The sequence below is a fragment of the Cyprinodon tularosa genome, unplaced genomic scaffold (genome assembly GCF_016077235.1).
Source record: "Cyprinodon tularosa strain WSP-4 unplaced genomic scaffold, ASM1607723v1 ctg164, whole genome shotgun sequence".
In the NCBI taxonomy this organism is placed as follows: Eukaryota; Metazoa; Chordata; class Actinopteri; order Cyprinodontiformes; family Cyprinodontidae; genus Cyprinodon; species Cyprinodon tularosa.
Window position 1 is genome coordinate 45,756 of NW_024038475.1, and position 27,327 is coordinate 73,082.

The 27,327-nt window shown below is 44.0% G+C and overlaps 1 protein-coding gene across 7 annotated transcripts in view; it reads right to left on the reverse strand.

The window, feature by feature from the left end:
• Positions 1-27,327, reverse strand: part of LOC119780656 (phosphodiesterase 4D interacting protein) — a 109,504-nt gene that overhangs the window by 17,376 nt on the left and 64,801 nt on the right. For 2 of the 7 annotated variants that reach the window (XM_038280763.1, XM_038280762.1), the window contains exons 1-21: positions 21,561-22,078; positions 20,358-21,528; positions 17,116-17,253; positions 16,923-17,042; positions 16,752-16,835; positions 16,456-16,665; positions 16,103-16,261; positions 13,923-14,018; positions 13,283-13,420; positions 13,025-13,204; positions 11,890-12,084; positions 11,562-11,816; positions 11,323-11,458; positions 9,494-9,579; positions 9,284-9,414; positions 8,922-9,159; positions 8,286-8,439; positions 8,027-8,143; positions 7,258-7,654; positions 5,653-5,888; positions 5,524-5,572 (exon numbers count right to left, since the gene is read on the reverse strand). In XM_038280763.1, the coding sequence (XP_038136691.1) occupies positions 5,524-5,572; positions 5,653-5,888; positions 7,258-7,654; positions 8,027-8,143; positions 8,286-8,439; positions 8,922-9,159; positions 9,284-9,414; positions 9,494-9,579; positions 11,323-11,458; positions 11,562-11,816; positions 11,890-12,084; positions 13,025-13,204; positions 13,283-13,420; positions 13,923-14,018; positions 16,103-16,261; positions 16,456-16,665; positions 16,752-16,835; positions 16,923-17,042; positions 17,116-17,253; positions 20,358-21,500 (4,262 nt within the window). In that variant the 5' untranslated portion in view covers positions 21,501-21,528; positions 21,561-22,078. Of the gene's footprint in view, positions 1-5,523; positions 5,573-5,652; positions 5,889-7,257; positions 7,655-8,026; positions 8,144-8,285; positions 8,440-8,921; positions 9,160-9,283; positions 9,415-9,493; positions 9,580-11,322; positions 11,459-11,561; positions 11,817-11,889; positions 12,085-13,024; positions 13,205-13,282; positions 13,421-13,922; positions 14,019-16,102; positions 16,262-16,455; positions 16,666-16,751; positions 16,836-16,922; positions 17,043-17,115; positions 17,254-20,357; positions 21,529-21,560; positions 22,080-27,327 lie in introns of those variants that run through there. The other 5 variants (XM_038280764.1, XM_038280766.1, XM_038280761.1 and 2 more) reach the window with 4 other exon arrangements.

A 27,327-nucleotide genomic window follows, 5' to 3' on the forward strand; every position in this document is an offset into this window, starting at 1 on the left:
GATGCCTTCTCCATTAGATTTAGAAGACTGACGAGAATCGATAAGGAATCCAATCGTTTCACAGAATCGATAAGGGAATCGGAATCGTTCGTTATCAAGTCCCAACCCTATCCAGGTTGTTGTCATAAAGTCCAACTGCTTCCCAGTGAAGGTTGGACTCAGTCATGAGGCCCCTGGATGAGGTCTGTTCTTAGAACTTTTAGTTTTTGTTTATTTGCAGATGATGTGGTTCTATTGGCGCCTTCAAGCAGTCAGCTCCAGCCTGAAACAGCGTAGAGGATGGACTGATCAGCTGGAGCAGCTTAGGCTCCTCTGGCTACGGCTTGGTTCCTTTTTGTCGGTCTGCCTCAAAAAGGAACTGAGCTGAAAAATGATCCTCTGGTTAAACTGAACCATCTGGGAACAACAGTAAATCGTCTTTAAACGGGTCGGGTCCATTCAATGGGAGGTTTCAGACCACAGCTGCTCCTCCTCCTCATGGAAAGGAGCTGGGATGGTTCTGGAACTTGATCAGGATGCGTCCAAGATGCCTCTCTTTGGAGGTTTAAAGAACAGATCCTAGAAGGACAAGCAGCAATTTCACCTAGAAGAGGTGGAGCATGCAGGAAAATAAAGGTTTGGACCTAAGTAGGAGCTGAAGAAGTGGAAGAAAATAAATGGATGAAATAACAACTTTGGTTGTTCGGTTTGTTGCTCTTAATGGGACACCTCTTCATCAGAACCACTGGTTCATCTGCAGAACCACATGGAGTTCAATTTGTGTTTGTAGCTCTGGTCTGATATGCAGTGACCGGTTGCACCCAGCTGGGATACCTTAGAAAATGTTTACCTATTATATTTTTTTTTTTCTACCAAAAGTTGATAGCTATGTTAATTTAAATGTGAATTAGTCTGATTTAATCTGTTTATGATAGAACTTTCCTGTAATCTATTGCTGTACAGTAACTGTCCAGAAGAATGTTCCTTTTGGTCCTGGTTCTCCAACCATCATGATTTGTTCATCGTTACACCTGTTCTCTAACAAATCAATTACCCCCTCTCTGTTTAATGCCCCCCACCCCCCCCCCCCCAAAAAGGTACCAAAATGATGAGAATAGATTTTTTATTGAGCTTCCAGAGGTCCTAATGCCTTATTGCCGTTTGCTGATCCTCAGGTCAGTTATTTGACCCCTGGACTTTAAGCAGGTGTGGATTCCCTGACAGTTAGATTATAAAAAAATCAGAAGGATGGAGCCTTTTGGGTCTGGGTCGGCCTTACTTTTCGAGCTGGGTTAGCATGGCCCTCCTCTCCTGGTCGGTGTGTTTCTTCAGCAGCAGCAGCTCCCTCTCCTGAGCTTTCCATTCCCACAGGGAGAAGGAGAACAGAGCATCTCTGTACAGCGGGCTGCTTCTCGACAGCATCGTCTTCCACAGAGGAGCCATCAGGAACCTTTAAATCTGTCCCCACCGGCTTACTGACCTGCCACGCCTGTCCATTCTGCTACCCGCACTGAGCCTTCACTGTCAGATGGTTCCTCGGTCTCCTGCGGTAACTGCCTCATTCGCTCAGAGTTCCAGGTTGTGACCCCAATGTTGGCGCCGCAGCAGGCAGATGGAGCAGGAGGAGGGATGAAGGGATGGAGAGAGCGACGAGGCCAGCAGGTGAAAAGCACAGCAAATCCTGATTAGGCCAGAGAGACCTTGGTGGCTACTCTCCAACGCACAGATGGAAGCTGGTTTGGTCCCAGAGCCAGGGGAACTGGAACTGCCAGAGGAATCCCACAGCTCTTTTGTTGCAGCTTGTCCTAATGTCCCATTTCCTCTTTTCATCGACTGCACTTCCACATTGAATCCTTTCTGAATCCTGCAACCATAGAGCAGCTCCTTAACACCCAACCCCCCACTGGGATGTAATGACAAACATAGAGAGGAAAGCGGATGCCCAGAGTCCAGAGGGCTTGTGCCTTCACGCTCCACCAGCCATCAGAGAAAGAGAGGAGCAGCGCTGAATGAAAGTGGCTTGTCCTCTTTCATCTAGTCCTCATCTGCCCATCCACAGAAACACGCCGGAGCCGATCCTCAGCTCCAAACACACCTTTATCTGCAGCTGGATCAGGAAAATCACTGCGTGTTTAAAGCAAAAAAGTTTCAGGTTGGTTCTCAAAAATTAAAAGATCTGATTCCAATATGAATCCAAGTGGACGTAAAGTAGAGAAAGTGATGATAATCCTGGGTTATGGAGAATAGGTCTTACATAATGATGAGAGGTCCGGCACCATGTGCAGCTCCTGATGCACTGAAGCAGAGCGAGCTCCATCCCTCACACTTTATCTCCCTCTCTTTGCTGCGTTTAGCTCCTCCTGACCTATTTCCCTCCCCAGTGGAGGCTGTAATAACTTAACCTGATTAGAGACCACGTTAACGACGGGCCCTATGCAGCATTAGTGCAGCTGCTCACAGACTGTGCAGCCTGCATGCATTTAAATATCAGGAGCGAGGTCTGCTCCCTGATGGTCTGCTCCCACGTTCCACGGCACTAAACTGATTTATGATGCAGATCATTTCCATACTAGAACCCAGCAGAACACAAGGCGAGCATCACTTCAGGAAAGATCCCTTTGCACCAAAAACACTCTTTGGATAGAATCTAATTTATGTTTGATGGAGTCAAACATTTAGGCCCCATGAAGAGATTCTAAAATGAAAGAAGAGATTTAATCTGATGATTAAAGATTAATTCTGTCCCTTTAAGAGACTCAAACCAATCCATCCATCCATCCATCCATCCATCCATCCATCCATCCATCCATCCATCCATCCATCCATCCATCCATCCATCCATCCATCCACTGATGGTTTTTCAGATTCAGAGCAGCATGGCTGCCATTAGGAGCTTCCTGGTCTGATCCTGACGGAGCGTCCATTTCCTTCAGAGGAAGCCGTTAGTTTTTATCCAGAGCTGATGAGCTCAAGTGATGAAACATGAACTTGGTGAAAATGAAGCTTCCTCCTTTGGCCTCATTTCCTTCTTTGTCACTCGTGTAATCGACCTCTCTGTCCCAGTCTCCAAACAATGTGCTAAACCGTCATAGTAGCTCAGTCCGAGGCCAATGGTGGCGGAGAAAATCTGCAAATGGATCAGTAACTGGATACTCTTCAGATCCATGGCTGGACCTGGACATCTAGCTGCTAAAGATTCTGAACAGAAGCAGAAACAAAGGAATGCCGGGTACTCAGAATTGATATTAGTGACGCAAGTTCTGCTTTGACTCTGGTTCCACAGGGAATCCATCACTGGGAATAAAAGGTCTGATGTTCTGGATGTCAGGGCAAAGAGACAAAGGCCAGAAGAAATATGAAGTTTGTTTAGCAGTTAGCAATCAGTCCCCCAGACCGGCTAAATAAATCTGAAGAGGAAAAGCTAGCTTCATGTTGGTTTTGTTTGTTCTGCTGACCTCAATCTTTCAGACTCACAGGTTGGAGGTTTGTGGAGGTCCACTTCCTGGTGCTTAAGCAGTTCTTTCAGGCACATATGAGGTTCATAGCAGGTAATGATGCTACAGGACAACTTCTCCTTTACATCTGATCAGCCATCTGTGCAGCGACACCCCAGGGTTAGATCTCTCTCTCTGTGTTTGATCATTTTTTCTGGGGGGTGATTTATTCCCTTTGCTTGTTAATCTGCAGACCCATCCTCTTTCTGCCCGGCAACAGCGACCAGGCTCCATCCAGGACTTATTAAATACACTCTGGGTCTGTAGCTCCGCTGATAGAAAACTGTTAAAAACTCAGAAATAAATTCTAATTTAATTTAAGTGGGATGAACAATATTATATAATATTTAACCTTTATTTGATCTAAGGAGATAAAACCAAATGATTTTATCAGATTTATCCCTAAATAACCCTTATAACACAAAAGTTGTGTTATAATGGATAGAAGATTGTCACATTAACCCGTTAGGCTTCTAGGAGAATAAACGCAACGTGACAGAGAAGCTGCACAGCGATCACTTTAATACCTGAAGTGGCAACAGAACAAAGCCGGTTCCTGTCCACAGTCACAGCTCTGACCGTAAGGCTGGAAACATCTCCAAAGTGTTTTATCTGGGGTTAAAAAGTGTCGCCATGACAACCAGTAGATTCTATATTCCTAATAACTGTTGGTTTGTCCGCTGTCACTTCTATTAGATCACATTCATATGGAGGACTGAAGGATGAATATGTGCAGGGAAAACCAAAACAGTTAAGCATGGTGGAGAACCTGTTATGCTGAGGGCCTGTTTCTCTTTCAAAGGAACCATAGACCGCAGGAGATCATGACCTGTACGGTACCATGGAGTTGAACAGAGCTTCTATCAGAACAGGAGGGGTTCGGCAGACACAAAATAAACCGTTTCCATGATTCTGTGTCATGAGCTGAGGGGAGAATCAGAGAGGACTGTTATGCCCCAATTATACCTCATGACATAACAGTCCTCCACCTATGTGCAAAAAGTGTTTGCTCTTTGCCCATGAACCTCCAGGGCAGGGAAGCCACATTGGGGAGGACTCTCTGAATGCTTTCCCAGTGTTTTCTGGGGTATTTCAAAACCATATTTCTCTCTGAGTTTACAGGAGTAAATTGGAGGTACGTGACTAACGATGAAGCATCTGAAAGGACAAAACTAGCCTTCTGAGGCCGTTCAAACTACAGATCCCAGCTAATCTTTTGTTAACTTTAGCAACGCCTCAGCTTTCCAGAGGCTACTGGTTTGGAAAAGCTAGAGAAACAGTTTCCGGCAAAATAACTTCTTATTTTCTGTTGATTTATAATCATTTATTGTGTTTTACTGTTGAGTAAAACAAGCTAACAAGAATGCTAACATGTTTTGAGCTTCTGTTAAGACCAACTATATTTCAATAAGTGTTTAAACATTAATATGATAATAATGTTTGTGTTTCCTGAAATGTTCATTACATTAAATAAGTCTTTTAAAACGAGTTCCCTGATGTCTGATAGTTATTAGCTCCAGGGTATTAAACAAAAAGGGACACAGCTTGATCATAACGAGTCTGCTTGTGTTGCAGAGGGTCCAGAGGTTCTAGTGTGGATGAAAACCCGTGCTCTGGGTTTCTATCTGGTACTGTCATTAATCCCACAGCTCTGGGATTAACCAGCCTGCGGGATCGTCACTCGTTGCAGAACCTGATCCGGGTCGTTTCCACCCTCAGGACCAAACATCAGCCCAATACGTTCCACTGAAATCCATCAATACCACACTGAAACAAAATCTAAATAAGTCATTTTGTTTTTGAAATAAGTGCTTTTGTTCTTGAATTGAGGCGGGAAGTGAGACACAAGAAAATTAACATTTAAGACAAGAAAAAACAACTGCATTTTCTTATTTCAAGCGCATATTATCTAATTATCTTATTTTAAGAGTAAAAATTATCATTCCGCTGGCAGATCATCTTATTTACCCCAGTAAATACACTTAATTTAGGATTTTTATATATAGATCTCGTTTTGCAGAAAAACACAAAGGAGGGAGGGAGTTCTGACCGGATGGCGAGCAGCTCCGTCTTCTCATCCGGATCCTCAGATTGGTCTCCTGTTGGTCAAACCAGACATTAATCTCCTCATTAAGTCTCCATTAACCTCTGAGCACATCAGGAATCCAGAGGGACTCACTTCCACTGATCCCGGCGCTGACCCGCTGGGCCAGAGCGCTGCTCTGAGCCAGCTGCTCCCTGAAGCTCTGGCCCATGTAGTAGTCGATGTCGTTGGCCCTCAGCAGCTCCTCAAAGGCCTTGGTGGTGTCCCCTAAGTGCTGGGTGAGCAGGCTGCAGACGCCCCGCCCTTCACGGAGCCGCTGGCGGAGGTGGGACAGCTCTCTGGCCTGGGATCTGATCAGCGAGTCGAATTTACTGGAAAGAAGCCAGGAGAGAACATCAGGACAGTCGGCTGGGTCAGAGCTTCTTCTCAGGATTCATGTCTGTGTGTTTGTGTTTCTGTGTTTGTCTCCCTTCCTCCACCAGGAGGCGCCTGGTTCTGGTCCGCCTCCTCACACACCTGCTGATGGTTTCCTCATTGACGGAGTGCTCTTAAGCTGCGGATTGCCACTACCTCGACGCCAGTGTGTTTGACAGTTTTGGGTACTCTAGCCAAGCTGAGTTTTGCTGAGTCTAACTGAGCTCTTGTCAATCTGAGTTTTAATCTTGTTTTTGTCTTTGCCTCTCAGCAGGAAGTCATCCTGCAAACTGGATGTTTCTGACCTTCTCTCCCAGGAAGGATCATCTGAGTTTCAAACTGAGTTGTGGATTCAAACAGGAGGTTTGAATCCACTTTCCCTCAAGAGATCATTTGAGCTTCACACTGAGTAAGGGATTCATCTCCACTACTACCCGTTCAAGTACCGCAGGAAATCTGGGTGGCAGTCAGCTTCTCCGTTCGCCTTCCAACAATCTAACAGAAAAACATTCTGGGTAAACCCTGTCCGCCCTCCACAGAATCAGACAAACACTTAAACTTCCGCACACAGACTGGAGTCTAAGAGTCAGCAACTTCTCTGGAAACGTGAGTTATCTACCACATTCTCCTCTTCAAGTTCGAGAATCAAAATTCCTACTGAGCCTGAACTAACCGCAGTGTCTTCCCCTCACTTTCAGTTCCGGTTGAACAGTGTTCAGAGCAACACTGGATTCTTCACAAACTCCTAAATAAACCTGTTAAACTTTCCCCTGGTCTCTCTGAATTGGTCTCTCTGCATGTGGGTCCGAGCTCTTGATAAAATCATGACACTTCTGACTCAGCTGAACAGATTTGATCCTGTTTTTATCAGGAGTTTTTCATTTTTTACCCTCGTTTCCTTCAGATTTTATCCCAATGTCATCCGGAATTCATCCCTGTATATCCAGATTTAATTGTTTTTGTAATTGATATTTTATGTTTGTTTTATTCATATTCACCTGTCCTGTTTTTTAAATCAGATTTCATCCTATTTTTATTTATGTGAGTTTATCTGTTTTCTTTTTTTCATAATTTCTAAGTCCCGTTCTATCCTGCTTTTCATTCAGATTTTACCCTCTATTTTATTCTTTATTTATCTTTTTGTTAAATTTATCTTTAATCCTGGTTCAATTTAGATTTGATCCTTTTTTTTATTGAGGTCTTCTCATGTTTTATTTAGAGTTTATCCTGATTTTTTCACAGATTTAATCTATTCTAATCTCTGTGGTGTTGGATTTTAATTTCCTGCTGGTTTCTGATTAACTCCTGTTCTGCTTTGGGACGTACCCCGGCCAGTTTGCAGAGCTTCCTTCCTCCTTCTTCTTGCCTCCTTTCCTCAGCTGGTCCTCCAGAGCGTCCACTCTGAATGTAAGCTCCTGGAGGTCCTTGTCTTGGTGGCGCTGTGAGGCCAGCCCTCCTCCATCAGAAGACTGCCAGCCCTCATCCTCCTCCGCTCCGCTCAGCGGGGTCTGTGGAGGGAAGTCGCTGGAGGTGGACATGGAGCGGAGGCGGCTCTGAAGCCCACGGATCACTGCCTGGGAGCGGGACAGCTGGGAGCGGAGGTCCTGGACCAGGCGCTGGAGGGACGACACGTCGTCTCCGTAGGCAGTGGATCCGCTGCTGCTGGCTGGCCACCACTGGGAGCCGCAGTCCAGAGACGTGCACATCTCCAGGTCATCGAACTCTGCAACATGAAACAGGAGGTGATCAGAACCAGAACCGGCCCATTTAAAAGGAGACTGTCTGTGCATTATCTGAAACCATTTAATTAAACCTGCTGGTTCTCTGGTTTCTGACGCAGATTAATCTTCATTTTTACTGTTATCTTAAAGCCAGTCTCTTCAGTGAGTCCGCTTTTGTTAAAGGGGGTTCTGTTTCAGACCACTAGATGGCGCAGCAGATCAAATGGATTTTGATCAATTGTCTCTGATTCATTAAACTCTGCAGTCAGAGACAAGGTGCTCTGCTGCCCCCTGCTGTGTGGTTTAGTTTACTACACCAGATGCTGGTGTAGTAAAGAGACTGAGGCTTCTGAAGGCTGGGTCAGGGGACTCACCTGGGCTGCTGGCTCCTTCTCTCTCTGCCTCGTTCTCGCTGCGGCCGCAGGTCTCGTAGCCCAGGTCCTGCAGGTCCACCTGGATCTGCTTACTGTCCTGCTGCACGGCTGTCTCTGCTGCAGGGAGACAAAGGATTCAGCTCACTGGTCCTGGACACAGGCTGGTCCTGGACACAGGCTAGTCCTGGACACAGGCTGGTCCTGGACACAGGCTGGTCCTGGACACAGGCTGGTCCTGCTGGACGGCGGCTCCACTCACTCAGAAGCTCTCTATAGTCCTTCAGCTGCTCGGCCTGGGCCTGCACCGTGGCCTCTGACACCATCAGCCGCTCCTGCAGCTCTCGGCTCCTGAGCTGAAGCAGAACCGTCTTCTGGCTGAGCGCTGAGGACGAAGCGTCCTGCTGTCCACCGGCCTGGATTCAAAGACAGAACCATCGGGTCCGTTTTACAGAGCTGTTGTTTCTCAGAGGAAAACCACAACCTAAGGCTAAGGGTCGCTGTGTGAGATCTGGAGGCTCCTGGACCTCCATCAGAACCTGCAGCTCTCTGTGAGACAACGGTTTCTGTAGGAGGCCCAGATGAACAGAAGTGACCCGGTTCAGTTCCAGTTTGGACTCACAAGGTCAAGGTTGTGTTAGAGTTTGGTTTAAATCAAAGGTTCTGGATATTTCAAACATGGAGAGAAAATCCTCCAACAGAATGAGGGACTGTAAGAACTGTAGAACCGATCTGCTGGAAAGTCCGGCTGAGCCTCAGAGCTTTAAACAGAACCACAGCTCGTCTTTGACCAGAACCTCATTAACGTCTGAGAGGACTTTGCTGCCGGTACCTGCAGTCAGGGCTCTGTTCAGGATCTGCTCGGTTCTAAAAAATGATTCAGAACCGGCCCTCCTACCTGTGAGGAGCAGGTCTTTGCTCTGTCCTCCATCTTCTGGTCCTCATGGTTCTGAATCCCAGCTTCAGATGTAGAAAGATCTCCATCCCAGATGTCCCACATCCCAGAGCTCTCCTCTTCCTCCTCCACTGTCACATCCAGCTTCTCCTCCTCGGCCCGCCTTCTGTCGGCCCGCGGTCCTTCAGCCAGCTGCAGCTTCAGATCTTCGTTCTCTGCTCGCAGGCTGAAGAAGGCTCTCCTTCGGGACACAGAGAGCAGAATTAGAACTGGGTGTTTCCCTGGATCAGGTCTGAAGCGGATCCTGTTCCTGGACAACCATGCAGCTGATGGATCAGCGTCCGCTGCTCCTGGATTCATCTCACCTCATCTGGGATAGTGAGGAGAAGCCAGCTTTCTCTAGCTGACCTCTCAGCTCCACCAGCTCTCTCTCCAGAACCCGTTTGTGCTCCACCAGCTGCTGGACCTCCATCAGACCCTCACCGTCCAGCCGGGCCTGTGGGAGAACAGAACATCTCAGTGGTTTCGAGTTTGAAGGGTCATGATGTAGGAGCAGACGGATGGATCATTTCTACCTCGGTACCAGACTCATCCTCAACACTCTCCGTGAACTCGCTCTTCAGATCTTCATCTGCCTCATCTTCATCACCACAGCTCAGCTCTGCAGGGAGCAGAACAGACTAAGGTAAATGGAGAACCCAGACTGTTTGGATCATCACTGTCTGACAGCGAGGGACCAAACCAGAACCATTTGGACCTTTGGTTTCTTCCAATACCTGATCTAAGCTAAATGGACATGAAGAGAAGGCCGCCCGTACAAACCATGCAGTTCAGAGGGTCCTAAGGAGCAGGACTCAAAAAGGTTTTTGTGGTTCATTATAAACTTTTTGTTAATTTTATTTTTGTGGCACTAAAGGCTTGTTTTTATGGACTGTAGGCTGACAGGAAAGGGGGTATGAGAGAGGGATGCAGGAAAGGACCACAGGCCAGATTCGAACCCAGGTCGCATCGAGGACTAAGGCTCCGTGAATGGTTTGTTTGGGCTGAGCCGCTAAAGCACGACCCGTTATAAACCTTTTGTGTTCCACAAGAAAGATTCAGTTAAAAATCTGCTCACTAACCCGAAGGCAGGAATCCTGCTGAGAGGGCGTCATCATTTAGGATGATTAGATTTAAATGACGTATATTCACATGCTATCCTTTTTCATTCAAGTTTATCCCATTTTTTATTTACATTCAGTTTTGTTTCAGATTCTATTCAGGATCAATTAGATATATTCCTGTTGTTATTCAGATATTAATTCTGGATTTATTCACTTTATCCCAATGTTAATCCGATTATATCCAGCCATTATTCTAGATGTATTCCCATTTTATCTTCTTTACTCATATTCTATTCATTAGTCAGGATTCAATCAGATCTAATCATGTTATTCAGATTTTATTCAGGCTAGTCTATCATCATTTATGATTATTAGATTTAAATTATGTATTTTCTACCATACAAAGCCTGCCTGAATACAGATAACTTGTGATTTATTACTGTGTGTAAAGCCAGATTTATTTGCAGTGCTGTAATTATAAAGGAGGAGGCGTCTGTGCTTGTGTCACTGTGGGAGAATCTCCTGCAACCATCAAGTTCTTCAAATTCACAAAAGGACAGTGCAAAAGCTTTATTGTTTATTAAGAGGTCAGACAAGAATGTCTGCACAGCGGCGTCTAAACATCAGTACTTACTGCGCTCCAGTGGGACATTCAGCAAAAACAGATAATAAATAAAGATAACAGACATAAATCACATTCACGGTTATAACAGCAAAGAATTTGATGTTTTTCTAACAGAGAAATAAGCTGTTAGTCAAACAAAACAGTCGCTATTTAAACAAATACGTTTACTGCTGCCGCCATAACTAAGCACAATTATTACTGTTTAAGCAGAAATACAATAAATATCATAAAACACCCAAAAAACAAGCATTTTTATTTATGATGAATTTTGGGTATGATTTAAAATCATTATAATTTAATGTTAATGATAATTATAAATTGACATATTCTGGTTCCTTCAGTTTCAGTGATTTAATTCATCAGATTAGTTTAAGTATATCGGATTGTGTGATGATGACTACCCAACCTTTCTTCATCTCAGCTGGAAAGAAACATCATGCTGTTAAAGAGTTAATGAATTAAATTATTTGACAAACATTGTTTAAATCCATTTCTGGTTTTAGAGGCGCTGGAGTCAGACGTCGGCTTTAAGGGGTTAGCACTTTCACCCAGAACAAGCAGATGACCGCCACCAAAGCTGCTGGTGCTCCTATTGGGCGCAGTCACCATGGTGACGGCGCCCTCCGGTGGTGAGGAGGGAACTACAGATACAGCCCCATGCTTCTCTGATGCCCACCTCCAAACTCAGGCAGCCTGTCGTCGGGCTGAGGGGTGTCCTGCTGGAGCAGCATCTCCCTCAGCTCCTGGACCTCCTGGGTGAGGCTCTCCACCAGAGGGCGGTCAGAAGGATCCACCAGCTGCCTCTGAACATCCTGCAGGTCACAGAAACCAACCAGCAGAACATAAACACACAGCAGCAGCAGCAGCAGCAGCAGCAGCAGCAGATGAATGAGGGTGAGGATGCAGAGGTCTCACCCTGACCATCTCCTCCTTCACAGTCAGACTCCTGCTCAGCGCGTCCAGCCGCCCAGCCTGGCTCCTCCTCTCCTCCTCGTTCTCCTTCTCCCTCATCAGAGCCAGACGCAGCTCCTCCTGTAAGGCTTGGACCTCCAAAGCCAGGTCTGGTGCCGCCTCAGGCTTTGATCCAGAACCTGAGCTCAGCTGCTGGCGTAGCTCCTGGACCCTGGATGCCTGCTCATTCAGAACCTCGCTGAGTCGGCCCGCTGAGTCCTGCATGGAGAGCGGACAGCCTGTCAGTGTAGAAATCCTTTCAACCATCTTTGTTTCTGCTCTTCTGCTCTACCTGAAGGTACTGGTCCCTGCTGCTCATGGTTCTGAGCAGGTCCTGGACCTGCTCCTCGTGCTCCCGGGCCTGACGGGTCCGGTCAGACATCACTTCCTGGAAGAGTTGGTCTTTCAGCTGTAGGCGGACCTTAAGCTCTTCCACAACGTGACCAGGAGCAGAATGAACCTGAGGCAGTAAGGAGCAGCGCAGATCCTGCAGGAGAAAAGGAGACAAATCTGATCTAATCACCACAGATTTAATCGGGAAAAATAAGTTTTTTTATCTACAACTAGAACTTTTCATTGTGTGTGATACATGTATGTACACTTGCACCTTAATCCTTATTTATCCTGATATACTGTATATACCTTGATATACTGTATATATATTGTTTATTCTTAATGCACCTTTTTCTTCCTTGTTTGCACCTTCTTTAATTACTATGCCAATATGTGACCAGAGAATTTCTCCACTGCGAGATCAATAAAGCTCATCTAATCTAATCTAATCTAATCTAAGAGGAAATGAACAACTGAAATACGTCGCATTATAGTCGAATTTCAGTTAAATTTTGCTACGCTTAATTTTAAAATTATGCTTAAAAAGGATCAGTTTCATGTTAAATAGCAAACTCTCTTTTAACTTGATTTGGTTAGCTTTCCCTAGCTAACAGAAGCTAAGCTAAGCTACCTTTAGCAGCCATTCATTTAGCAAAGCTTAGTTTTTCTTAGATTAGCCTTTTTTATTTTAAACTAACGTAGCTTAAGCTAACTAAACTCTCCAAAGTTTAAACTTTGCTAATCTAAAAATGGCTGAATTAGCTCTTTATTTTAGCTTCTCTTGTCTTAGCTAAGCTTTCTTTTAAAAAGAAATGGTTTTAAATCGAACCTTTAGGGTTTTTTTACCACTATTTTTTTTAAAAAGGTTGTGAGATTAGTAAAAAAATAATCCTAGCTCTGCTTAATTTCTATATTCCTTATTTAACCTAATGTAGCTTAGCTTTACAGAATTTAGTCTAGAGTCTCTTACTGCAGCTTTTATTTATTAGGCTGATTATTAAATCTGAACCAGAACTCCTTAATGAAAGCATGTTGCAGTGGGATGACAGAGCATTCCAGACATATTGCTGTTATTTCTGGGTTTGTCTTCAGACCTGAACCTCCTGTGTGCGAGCGAGCAGTGCCGCCTGCAGCTGATCAATGATGCCGTCTCTTTCTCTCAGGATTTGTCTCTGCATGTCCTCTGCATCCTGCTGCTGCGTCTGGACGTTTCTCCAAGCGTTGGACACCTGCTCCAGCTGCAGAGCCTTCCCTCTCAGCAGCGCCTCCAGGCTCTGAGACAAACACGGGGTCGTTGGTGAGCAGGCAGGAAGTAGAACAGCAGAGAGGAGCCGAGAGGAGCTTTTACTTACGGCGATGGTCTCCTGGTTGTTGTCCAGGACGGAGCGCTGCCTCTCCAAATCACGCTCCTTCTCTCGGAGCAGCAGCTGCAGTCGACGGGCCTCCTCCCCTCTTTCCTCCATGGAGCGAAACTTCTCGTCAACAGCTCGCTGGACAGGAGACAGAAAAACCATCAAGTCTTTTGGAATTTCTTCAGGTTTTGCAAACAAACTTGTAAAAGCTGGTTCTGTTTTTAAAGCTCTAACTAAAGATAAAGTGCAGAAAGGTTGAAATGTTTCTCCTTCTAAGCAGCTCTCCTTAAAAAACTAGCTGTTTCAGAACCATGTGCAGTGAGGTTCTGAATCCAGACATCCCCTAAACCATCAGGATGATTCAGGAACACTGAGGCTGGGAGGATATCCATGAAGATCTCTCACTATCCTGTCCAGAAACACCTCCTGCTACAGAAGGAACCACCTGCTGGAGCCACACAGGAAGCCCTGCTAATGGCTCAGTACTCAGTCCAGGCCGTATTTAATGAATAAACATCACACATTCACATTTTTCTGATCCAGAGGGAAGAAATGTGCAGCTGGTTGTTTAGAAACCCGTTAGGTTTTAATCAGGGTTGAAAAAAAAGCTCAGATCTGTTTCATGTCCCTCATGTTTCACCTCCAACGCTCGGTCTCTCTCTGTGATTCGCTGACGGAGCTTCTGAAGGACAGAGTCTCTGTTCTGCTTGGGTTCCTTCAGCATCTCTGCATATTCCTGTAGAACAGCAGATGCAGAAGCGTCAATGTGGGACAGAAGCACCAGGATGAACACTTAGCAGAGCAGCAAATGATGGTAAATCAGCTCTTTATTTAAGGTACGTTTGTGTTTGAGACACTTTTATGAAAAAAATGAAACCATTTCTGCTTTTTAAGGAGAGGTTTCTCTGCAGGTTATTTCTGTCTCCTATAAAGCTATGCTAGCAGCTAAACCGTGCCTAAATCCTAAAAGTGGAACCTTTCATAGTTGTTTTAAGATTTTTTAAGGATTATATCCACATGTTTTGAAATTATTTTGAAATAACTGACAATGTTATGAATATATTAACTAATTTTGTCTCGTTGTTGTTTGTAAACAGCTGCAATGTTGCTGACGCCTTAGCAGAGGATCACATTTAATTCAGCCATTTAAAAACAAACCTGTTCAGATTTAGGCTTAGCTTTAATATTTATTGTTTTTTATTTTACTGCTGCAGCATCAGAACATTTCTCAGACACACTTATAACTGACAGCAGCTCATTGCTCTTTGAAACGCTGTGAAAAGACCAGGGGCCTGTTTCAGAAAGGAGAAGTGAAAACTCTGAGTTTGTTAACCCTGAAATGAGGGAAACTCTGGGTTTTCTGTTTTAGAAAGGGAGGTAAGTTAAACCTGAGAAAGCAGAATAAGTCAAGCCCGTTTCTGAAAGAGAGGTAACTTATACTCAGAGTCAGTTACCATGGCAATTTACTCTGTGAACCTAACCTGGTCGGGAGCAGGTTTTCTTCAGAAAATCCAGAGTTTATTTTGGTCTCCTCCCCTTTTTTAAAGAGGAAGTGGTGTTTAAACACCTCATTGATTCTTTGGGGACATACAGTATTCATTGCACACATTTCAGTCACGTAGAGCGCATCAAAGGGAATGAAATGGCATGTCCTTTTATGGATGATCCTGTTTGTAAAGCCAGGTAGCTACTCTACTCCCATGATGTGCTCAAGGCTTACCTGCTTGAAGTATGTTTTTATATTTCATTTTCAGCTGCTGCCATGTTCTTTTGATGCCTGCAGGATTGCACCTATCCATGAAAACTAAATTAGGTTTAATAAAATACTGTTCTTCCAGTTTCACCTCTGATATTATAACAGTTGGGTAAGTTACTCTAAAATAGTTCTTAATTACTAACTACAAATTTTATCTTCAACAAGTCTAATTAGATTAATGTAATAATTACTGTCTCTAGAAAGTATTGGTCTACTTACTAATTTGTTTTACTTACTTATTAATTACTTTCTAAATCCCAAATCAACCTCAACCACTTGAACAATACAAGGAGAGACAAGAAACTGCACTTCTAATGCTTTCAAATAAACAATATTCAATTGCATGAATTAATCTTAAATTGACCAAAGTGTAACTAGAGGGAGAAAGTTCAAATCAAAATATACCTTTTAAAATTTGATATTAAATCGACTATTGTTTTATTGTCTTTAATTTAATTACAGTATTTATATGACTTAAGTAACTTAATTCATTACACCCAACACTGTGTAAAAGTAATTAAAATGTAAACTTACGCATTGACTCGAGCAGCTATTTTCACCCAAGCTAACTCTCTCTCCTTCGCCGCTGCAGCCTTGTTGCTTTTTTTTTTTTAAATACATGTTCAAATTCTGCATATGCTTGCATAAGCACATCCAGTTCTGCTGGTGAGAATTTTGCACACCTTTTTTTGTCTGACGCTGTTGCCATGGTGACTCGTAATATCTGTGCTCCATTGATAATGGCTTTTTATAGTTGTGGTGCACACGCTTAACTCAGAGTCAGTCAATTTAGAGTTGATTGAACTAACTCATTTCAGCTGTTCTGAAACCCAAAACTCAGAGTTTCCAATCTCAGGATAAGTCAACTCAGAGTTCAAGTTTTAACTCAGAGTTGGTTGAACTTCCTCATTGAAACAGGCCCCAGGACCTGAAACAGCTCCTTGAGGGACTCCACTTTAAAAACCTTAAAGGTTCCATGAGTTTAGCTCCTTCTGTTTATTAGCGTTTTTTATGGAGCTGATATATTTCCTGGTTCCAGGAAATATATCCTGAGAACATCTGACCTCCACCAGCTGTTCTTTGATCTGCAGGAAGGTCCTCAGCTCTCCAGCGGTCCGCTCCCTCTCCTCCTTTTCCCTCAGTCTCTCATGCTCGCTCTCTTTCAGCTGCTCGTCCTTCTCCTGCAGAGCTGAGCGAACCTTCTGCAGAGCCAGCTGCAGCTCCTGGGCATCAAACAAAAAGAAAGTCTGAGCCAGAGGACATATCAAAAGACGCTTGTTTTGCATTAATCTGTTTCTACAAATTGCTAAAGTTGTTAACATGTTTATTAGCACATCACTCCAAGCAAATAACCAACAGCACTTATGAGACAGCTATGACCCTGAACAATCATTTAATATATCTGCATTCTACCCACCTGGCTGTGTCTCTCTGTCTCCCTCCTGTGCTGCAGCGCCACCTGCAGGTCTCTCTCTAGCCTGTCTAGGGCTCGGTTCTGGTCCTCCTGGGTACGGGCCGCCTGCCGCTGGGCCCGTTGACCGGCCTGCAGCTCCAGCTGGGCCTGGAACAGGGACGCCTGAATAGCCAGGATCTCCGCCTGACCCGGAGCGGCTTGGGTACCGGACGGCTGGGGGTCAGAGAAGAGAGACAGGAGGTAAAGTCTGGATGCTGCCTGCAGGTTATGGTCTCAGATGATGGAGGAACATCCTGAACCTGCATGTGGCTGCGGTTGGCCAGCTCCCTGAGGGAACACAGCATCTTCTTCTGCTCCTCGATCACCAGGCCAAGTTCAGAAACCTGCAAACACAGACGAACATAATCGATTTACACATTTCCCTTCCCTCTATAACTTCTTCTGGTCATCTCCATGACGCATCCTCTCACCTCCGTCTCCTTGGAGTTCACGCTGTCAGTCAGGTTTTGGATGTTTCTCTCCTGTTGCCGGGCCAACTCCTGAGCGCAACGCAGCTGCAGCTCCATCTCAGCCAGACGCTCCTGCAGCTTCTACAGACGGAGGAAACCGTCGGTCAGACGCTGGCGAGAAGTTTTATGCTAGGCTAGGAGAATGTTCTGGTACCTGGTTCCGCGTCTCGCTCTCTTTGATCTTCACCTGCAGAGACCGGACCTTGTTCTGGGCCTGCTGCAGCTCTCCTACACACTGACCTGCTGCATTCTCGTACCGACTGAGCCGACCCTGCTGCTCATCAATCAGCCGCTGGAAAACACACATCAACCAGGTGAAAACATGCCCGACTGCTGCGAACGGGAGACAATCCTCCCCACAAGCTTCTGTTCTTCAGCCTCTCTTTGCAAACCAGAGACCTTCTCTTCTTTACACACATGGTTGGAAAAACAATACATCAAATATGGCCGCATCATAAGCACCAGGGGAGCAAAAAAAGGAGCCAAACTAAAGGACTATGGAGCGGGGCCCTGTTCTGAGTGCTGTATATATCTTCTAGGTTTAAGGCTTCACAGAATGGCGAGTGCTTTTAGTTTCTGAGTGAAACAATGAACAGAACCGTCCACCTTTCGGGAACTTTGTGCCACTTCTTCTGCTGATTCCTGAAAGATGAACTGAAAGTGAAAACTGATGTCATCTCAGTCAGATGACTTCCTCAGGAAGTGGTTTCTGTAACTTCCTGTATGCTTCACACAGTTAAATGTAGGGATGGGAATCGAAAACCATGGCTTATTAAAACCATGGATTCCATGGCATCGTTTGGCAGCTCGCTGAACGATTCTTTTTTCGATTCCCGCAGCACCAGAGCCTACAGCGCCGGCTCTGGGGAGCACGACTTACGTCACGTTTTTTACGTAAGTTACGCAACTTACGCAAGTTGGAAGAACAATTCGAGGAGGAAGACAACGAGCTGCGGTCACTTTGTGAATCAAAGCCCCGTCTTTCCTTAGCCCAGAGGGTAGATCAGGAAATCCAGCTCTGTAAAAGATTGCCCTCCATCCCCTGCAGGGATAGCGCCACACTGTGGTGGTGGAAGAAGCAAGATACGCTGCCCTTGCTATCTGGACTGGCTGAAAACTACCTCTGTGTGCAGGCTTCCTCCACCCCATCTGAGAGGGTGTTTTCCACGGCTGGAGACACCATAAGCCCTGAAAGATCCTGTATCCTTCCAGAAAAAGCAGATATGCTCATCTTTCTGCAAAAGAATTGTTAATTTTCCCTCACTGCAAAAACGATCTGAAATTAAGTAAAAATATCTTAAATCAAGTGTATTTACCCTTAATTTGAGCAGGTAAATAAGATAGTTTGCCAATGGAATGAGTATTTTTACATTTAAAATAAGATAATTAGATAATATGCACTTGAAATAAGACAATGCAATAGTTTTTTCTTATTTCAAATGTAAATTGTCTTGTTCCATTGGCAAAATGTCTCACTTACTTACTCAATTCAAGAAAAAATGAACTTATTTTAAGAACAAATGACTTATTTAGATTTACATTTTTTGCAGTGCTACTACTGTTTTATAATTAGTATTTTTTGTTATTTAAAATAGGTTATTATCCCATCATTTGTTATTAGTCATTGTTGGTTATATTAAGTTTGTTCTTGTATTCATTTTTCATTTAAACACAGATGTTACTCCAGTTTCACATTTCCTGTGGACATCTTGATCTTGTTGAGTTTGTAAGATTGTGCAATAGTTAAGTAAACAAAGTTGATTCTGATAATCAAACTGTTTGTTCTCCTTTTCCCCCCAAATTGGAATCGAAAAAAGAATCGATAAAGAATCGAATCGTTTCATAGAATCGAAAAGGGAATCGGAATCGTGAAAATCTTTTCAATTCCCAACCCTAGTTAAATGATATGCAATTAGACAGTTGTTTTAGTGTCAGACAGCTGGAGTTGGAAAAACCGACCAATGCCTGTTTTTGCAAAACAAAAATCAACCAATGTTTGAGTTCAAAATAATGGCTCACATATTACTACATGAAGATTTGGTTTCGTGATTGAAATCTACACAATAAAAATCCAATAAATTGTTTTATGAGGATACTTTTATACTTTTGTCTTGATTCACTCCAAACAAGCTGGATTGAATCCAAATGTTTGTCTGCGATTTTTCAGGGCTTGTTATGTCGACCAAAGGTTTGCTCTTACATTTTTTTGGTTCTTTCTATCTAAACCTTATAGAGATATTTTTGGACAACTTTGTCATAAGTGATGATTAACTAGATTGCTTATGGTGGAGCAATATCTTGGGGGCTTGTCCGGGATATTAACACAAAGCTTTAAGGTAAAAGAGGAGATTGTGAGCTGTACTTAGCAAAAACAAATCACCAGCAGAACACCAGGACGGTTTTTAATCACTATTGTTTTTGTGGTTTCTTCTTTGGGTTTGGAAGTTATCAGCTGTTTTTAAGTGTGGGGTGCTCCCATTTCCCACCCAGCAAGGAAGGGGTACACCAGTCCAAACGCCATTTAACTAGGCGCCAGTCGGCCTGAAATATCCATTTATCACAGTGAAAGATACCTACTTAAAACAAATATAAAGGAAAGCTGTGTAATAATCCAGACAATCAGTGGATTAGCTGCAGGTGTGAACAGTGGAAGCTTTTTGTCTTCTTACTCCATCAATACACAGACACAATGAAGCTCATATTATCTACAGTTGGACTGACCAGAAAATGATTTTTTCTCCATTGAGGAGATCACCTCCTTCCAGGATTATAATAGGTTAGGTGCTGAATCGACCCTTGCCACAGTGGCCTGCTCTCATCGCCTTTAGTTTCCTTGTTTTAGTCAGAGTATAAATAAATCAAATCAAACTAGCTTCCCAATGCCACGGTGTGTTCGTCTAACAGCCTGTGGACAGACTGAAGTAGTCTGCTCTGAGAGAACTTAATAAATCATAACTTGACATTTTAAAGGATGATCTGGTGATCAACCTGACGGAGGAATCCCTGAAGGATCTGCTGCCTACAGCGGTCTGAGGCTTCATTCCCAGCCTGGGAAACAGGGAGAGATGGAAGCACATCCACACTGATCCTCTAAATGACAAAGGGAGATATGTAGGCCGACAGACCGAGTGGAGACTGTTGCCAGAGCAACACAGAGGTGGCTAGGATACAGACATAGGAGGGGTCATAACTCTGAGGAGAGTCAGCGGGGAGGAGATGAGATTGAGGCTGAATCTGGATCCGTCTCTCTTCCTGCTCAGTCTGAGCTCTTTGCTGGGTTTTAATGTGGATTATACGGATGATGAGTCCCGGTTCCCCCAGAGTAAACCACCTGCCCATCAAGATTACAAACCTAGAGGGTTTGCATTTGCTCAGTGGTTCTAGTTTCTGCTCTACCTGCTGGAAGCGGAACGGGCCACACCGGATGTAGTCATCTAGCCACTGCTCCTCCATCTCTTCCAGCTCCACCTGCAGCTCCTGCTCTGGACAGAGGACCACCACCTCTGGGATAGCCGGATGGGGGTACGGCTCGCAGGGGCCTGCTCCTCCACCGCAAGGCGACCGCGCTGGGATGGACTGATTCTGCTCCAGTTTGGCTTTCACAAGCACTGGGAGCTTGCTGCCCTGGGGGGGTCTAAGCGGCTGATGTTGCCAGCCCCTCAGGAGGCTCAGAAGCATCTCCAGCCCAGCGGAGGAGCCCTCGCTTCTGGGTTTTCTTCTCATAGACGCCTCCTTGGATTCAGTTTCCTCCTGGATTTTGGGGATTTCTAGAGACTCCTCAGAAGAGGTGGGACTGGGGCTCCTTTTATCAGCCTCTGTCACAGCAGGAGGATCACACAGGACAGTTGCTGCCTCAGAGGCTGCAGCAGCTCTGGTCAGATCCTCCACCCCGACGCTGGCCCCTGAGTAGCGGGTAGACGGGCCACACGAGGTGCTTCTGCGTCCAATTCTCCTGGGCACCTTACAAACGGCCTCATAGTCAGAGTCTGCCACCCGGAGTGCGGCGCAGCCCCTGCATCTCCTGGGCTTCTGCCCAGCATCTGCTCCGGTGCACTGGTGGAGCTGCTGGTCCAGCGCAGGGTCCTCTTTATCTGCCCAGGACTCGTAGATGGAGAACACCAGATCCTCCTGGATCAGGTCTGAGTAGCTGACCTCATGCAGGGCTGACAGATCATCCACTGAGGTGTCCTCTGGACGGTCCATGCTGCTCTCCTCGGGGTTGTTCCTACGGTACAGACCGCCAATGCACTGCCGCAGCCGCTCCTTCTCCAACAACAGCTTGTGCAGGCGCTCCAGGGACAGCGCCTCCACCCGGGCGATCACAGTATCGAAGCGGTACATCCGCTCCAGCATGAAGGTGCACTTGGAGCAGGCGAACTCCCTGCGGCCATCTCGGCTCAGCTCGTGGCCCAGGACATGAGACAGCAGCACCTGCAGGCTGAGTTTGGCTCCAGGGTGGAAAATCCAGCGCCTCTGGTTCCCACAGAGCTCCCGGGCACAGATCCTGCAGGCCTCCTTCATCTTCACCACGTCCAGCATCACAGAAGGCTCAGGAGGGATGGATGGATGGATGGATGGATGGATGGATGGATGGATAGAGAAACTTTGGATGTGAATTATGAGATTGAAGAAGGTCTGATGTTTCTATCTAATCCATTGAGGAAACTTCAGTCTGCTTTAAATATGCTCAGATCCTCCCAGACTGATTGATGATGCAGATAAAACAGCTGATGTCCTTTTCCTGATGCAGGAAACCAAATCTCGCCGGTTCACGCAGACAGGACCGAAACAACGCGATCAGCATGATTTCATCACGCAGATCTCCCCGCGGGGCGGGTGTGAGGCTCTCATCATAGACTGTGATTCGCCCCTCCCTAACCAAATGTTCCACATATATATATTTTTTCCTCAGGATGAGTCCAGCTTCGCTCCGTCTCTGCCTCCTTAAATCTCCATCGCTTCTCCTCTCCCTCCTTCTGCCCGATATTTCCCCCGCAGCAGCGGATCCTGCTCTCTTCTCTACGCGGCTGGGATGGTAAAAAGTCCGGGTACCGGTCTGGTCTCCGGACGCGGTTAACGGCAGAACCAGCTGCGGCCGGAGAGGAAGAGCACTAAGATCCTCTATAACTATAAAGATGCATCACCCCGACGGAGAAAAAAAAAAAAAAAAGAGTATCTTCAATCGCGCAGCCTCTCCCTCCGAAGATCATATATTCAAAGAAGATGCACCACTCCAAAGCTAAAAATGAGCCCGGCGATAGAGATGACTCAGCGAAAAACGTCACCATAAACCTCATTTAGTAGCATGGGCGTAGGTTTGCATAGGGACCATAGGGACATGTCCCTACCAAAGTTTTGAACCGTCCTAATTGTCCCGACCAATAATTGGATGTGAGCAACATGTTTATAATTTACAGCAGTGGCTCTTTTCCTCTCGCAGCTCCTCTGCCTGGTCTCTCCTGTCCCTTTCACCTAGCAGCGCATTGAACTGTGCTGCGCTGTTTAACTCCACTCTCATTGGCTGTTCTGCCTTAGGTCCCGCCTTCTCTCTTTCTGATTGGCTGTTTTCTAGTCCGCTGTGCTTGGAGCACAACATTGAAAATTTATTCACACTAGAATGCAGCGGTTACTACAATTAATATTAGACTATGAAACTAGTCCCAATAAAAAAAATGAATATCATGTACACTACAAAACAAAAACCTTTTTTTTTCTTTTATAAAACGAAATATTCTGAGTCAGCCAGGAGTTCTGAAGACACAAAATGGGCAAATAAAGGCTGTAAGCCATCAACATTTCTGATTCTTAGCCACAGCCACCTAAAAAAAGAAAATGTGACGGTTTCCTTTTTACCAATATTTAGTTGCTGTTACTGGTTTCATTTTTTGATGACTCTGAGAAAGTTCAGGTATAATTATTAGCAGGTGTTATTTCTCTTATAGAGGAAAACAACAAGAAATGGCGGCTAAACATCTGCTGTATATCGTTTAAAAAGCATAATTAGGGTTCCAAATAATAATAATAATTTAATTGACTATTTATACTTCTAGAAATAGGATAAAGAGAAGAACAAACAGATGAAGAATATTAACATTGATTTTATCTTACATAGATTTCCACACAGTCTATAAGTAAATTAGTACAAACATTAATGTCTGGTAAAAATGCTGGAATCTGACTGTTTATTTTGGATATTATTAAATTACAGATAAGATAGTGTTATATTGTCTTTTATAATTGTTAAAAGTGATTTTATATTTTAATAAACTTAGGCTCATTCTCAGTGTTGTGTTTGTAGATGATGCCACTAAAAAGAAAATATACATAAGGAGCTATTTATACAGTCAGACAGTAGCAATATAGGACAATGATAAAAGGTTGTGTTACATTTAATCCTTTACTATTAAAAATGCACTTATACATTATATGATTATAGGAAACACAGATATCCAGTAATAATGATGCAGGGCAGCTTGTAGGTGAAGCAGCTGCCATTCAGTGCTTCAGGTGATGTCTAAATAAACCAGGTGAAACTAAAATATTTCCACATGAGGAGTTCTGGATGGAGAATTTTGATTATATATATGTATTGTAGTTTTACAATTTTGGTATAATTACTGATCTAAGTGGGTTGCTCTGTTGGAAAAAGACACATTTTACATTTATATTATGTTTTAGAGTCTTTATACTCCAGTTAATGATGAATCAATTATTAAATTAGTTGACGATTATTGAAATAATCAATTAATGCTTCAAACATTGATAAACAGCATCTAATGAGTGTAGTGTTTCTTTTATTTAATTTTTATTAATGTAGCAAAATTATGCTTTTCTCTTTTAACATTGAATTCCTCTTATCAGTACGGATGCTCACATCGAGCATAAAAAAGGGCGTGCATATTGCATAGCACCAATGACACCCGACCAATCGTGTCCCTACCAAAGTTAAAATCAAACCTACGCCCTTGTTTAGTAGGGTTCTTTCAAAAAATGGTATGCCCCCCCCCCCATCCCCCCACCAAACCAAAGTAAATGATCTTTTTTAGATACAGATAGTGTAGAGAGTTTCAGCATTGTAAGTTTGACCAACAGCATTTACATAGGGTGACCAAACGTCTGTATTTCCCGGGACATATCCGTATTTCACGTCCTGTCCCGGGCGTCCCGGGTTTTTTTTTTAGAAAGTGAGGAAATGTCCTGATTTCACTGCGCACAACGCTCCGTGTGACGTAATCCCTGAGCCGCGTCAGTGCGGGCGGCCCTGTTCTTAATCAGAGGCTCTGTTCGAAAACCTGGGCTGCATCCTCCAAGGACGCGGTCTACCTGGACTGGATCCTTCGAAGTCCTTGAAAATAAGGAGGCCGGAAGAGTTTTGGCTGTAAATTCGAACAGGTCTACCCTTCAGCAGGTTTTACCTCCGTATGCTCTGTTGCTTAGCCACCGTGAAAGTTGACACACAAAGCAGGAAAAGAATGAATACCGAGGTTTTCAAAACTGTTTATTTATTTATTTTTTAAAAAGTTAAAGTGAACAAAGACTACACTCACAAGAATCCAGAATGGAATAAATGTTCCAACCACCGGGAGCATGAACAGATAAAATCAAATGTAATGATAGAAACCTTAGTCAGTTAAATAACCTGCTGCTGTCATTCTGCACATCTCTGATGTTGCTGCTATTTTCAAATATCCATTACTGGAAAAATGTCTATAGCTGCATATTGGTTATTAATTCTCCAGTTTTATATTGTTAAAACACTTTACAGAATTTTATTTTTTATATTTTAACTCTTCCCTATTATGTTATTCTTATACATTTCTCTAAGGTCCTCATTTGTGTGACCATTTTCAATAATCTTTCTGCTGCTGTAATTTTGCCCATTGTGGGACAATAAAGGGATTTTCTATTCTATTCTATAAAAGGGTTAGAAATATATAAGTAAATCTAAACAATGTATCTACAAAATGTATCTGCAAAATCTCTAATATTCATGAACAAAAAATACTTAGTTAAGCATATTGTGCAAAACAACAATAAAAAAATTAAACTCCTATCAAATTTATAGTCCCCACTCTGCAGCTTTATTAGAATCTGTCCTTAAATTCAGGCCAAACCCATTAACACAGTAACAGATAAAAACCTTTAGATAAATCAAACATTACCGCCACATATCTGACTCTATAACCATTAAAACAACTTGTAACAAGTAACATTTCCTCTCATCACGGAGCAAATCCCGATGATGAGACATTTGTTCTTTCAATCAACCACCCCCACCCCCCGCTCCAAGGTGTCCTGGTTTTCCAAAATGAAAATATGGTCACCCTAATTTACAGACATCTCAAGTTCCAAAAACTGTTACCCACTTAAGGCCAGCAGCTTTTCAAAAACTGTTTATTAACTAACAGTAATTTCTTAGACATTAAACAGAAAAGTATTGGTCTTTTATTTTCAATACTTTCAATCTTGTAGCCTTGAACATCGGTTGTGCTTACATGCATACAGTGCACCTCGCCACTGTCATCATTCCTCACCATGGCCTGTGCTAGACAGGGGCCAGTGCCCCTGTAGATCATGTCCTGGCCTTTAGACTTGGGGTTTTCATTGAAACATGAGCAGGAAGAGGCTCTACGCTCATCCATTTTTAAGGACGTATTCGCCGTTTTACCAACAGGCTGTTTGTTTACACTCCCCCAACAGATTTCTGTTGCGCTTCCTACGTCACAGGCCAGACTAAATTACACATTTACTCTCTCATTTATTTTGGTTTATCAGCCTACTATGTTTAAGTATTGTCATCTAAATGAAAATAGCCTGTAGAAAATGAGGGAGAAGCAAAAACTGATGAAACGGTCCCCACTTTTACTACTTTATTCAACTTTTATGCCTGATCAATGAAGAGCCCTATAAAAGTCATCTAATGCAAGAGATGATGGAAAAATGAGATGACTGAAGTATTAAGAGGTAGTGATGGCCTTAGTATTTGCTCTGAGGCCAGATGTTTAATAGAGCACATAATAAAAAAAAAGAAAAGGCCATCATTCAGTATGAACAAAGAGATGCGAAGCAAAACAATGTCATATATTTAAGTTACGCTGTATGAACTGGAAGTAGAGTTAGCAAGCTAGCGCTGTGATGAATGAGCTTTTAATGAATGTGAAATATGGTTCTAATGCTGCATTCAGGATGCTGGCAGAGGAAACATCTGATTAATCATGTGAGCCATGCGCGTAATTTTTTGGGGGGACATGTACTTTTTCAAACGTCGGTTTTGGTCCCCTGCATGTTTTACTGTCCAAAAACAATGTTACAATACAGTACACAGATATTCGTTGAGCACTAGGACCAAGCGGAAAACCGCAGCTCAAGCTGAATGCCGCTTCCCTGAGTTTAGACCGCCCACAAGCTCCTGATTGGCCCACCGTCTTTTCAGTGATTGGCAGTCACCGCTGTCTTTCCTGAGAATCTCACTTTACAAACATCTGATGCCAAAAACCACCTCAATTGAGTGTAAAAACTTTTTGGCAAAACTTAGTAGACTAGATATTAATTTAGCTGTTTCCATCAAGCTAATGTGATGCGTTAAGAAATGTTGATGGAAACATGTCTAATATGGCGGAAACAAAAGTTTTTAGGTCACTTTTAAAGAGAAACAGTTAAAAAGTGATTCCAGGGACCAATCAGCGTCTGTTTCTGTGTCAGCATATATTATAGAAAGAAAACGGTACAGGGGCCATACCAGGGGCCAAGACCAGTTCTGCTGGGGCTCTGGGCCCCATAGGCCCCTGTCTCGAACTGCCCATGGGCCTGCCGTTCACCTCACTGTCTGCCCTGCAGTCCTTAGAAAACTTTGAACCAGTCTGGATCATCTGATTGGTCTGATGATCATCTGATTGGTCTGATGATCTGATTGGTCTGATGATCTTATTGGTCTGATTGGCCTGATGATCTGATTGGCCTGATGATCTGATTGGTCTGATGATCTTATTGGTCTGATGTTTTGATTGGCCTGATGATCTGATTGGTCTGATGATCTGATTAGCCTGATGATCTGATTGGTCTGATTGGCCTGATGATCTGATTGGCCTGATGATCTGATTGGCCTGATGATCTGATTGGTCTGATGATCTGATTGGCCTGATGATCTGATTGGTCTGATGATCTTATTGGTCTGATGATCTGATTGGCCTGATGATCTGATTGGTCTGATGATCTGATTGGTCTGATTGGCCTGATGATCTGATTGGTCTGATGATCTGATTGGTCTGATGATCTGATTGGCCTGATGATCTGATTGGTCTGATGATCTGATTGGTCTGATTGGCCTGATGATCTGATTGGTCTGATGATCTGATTGGCCTGATGA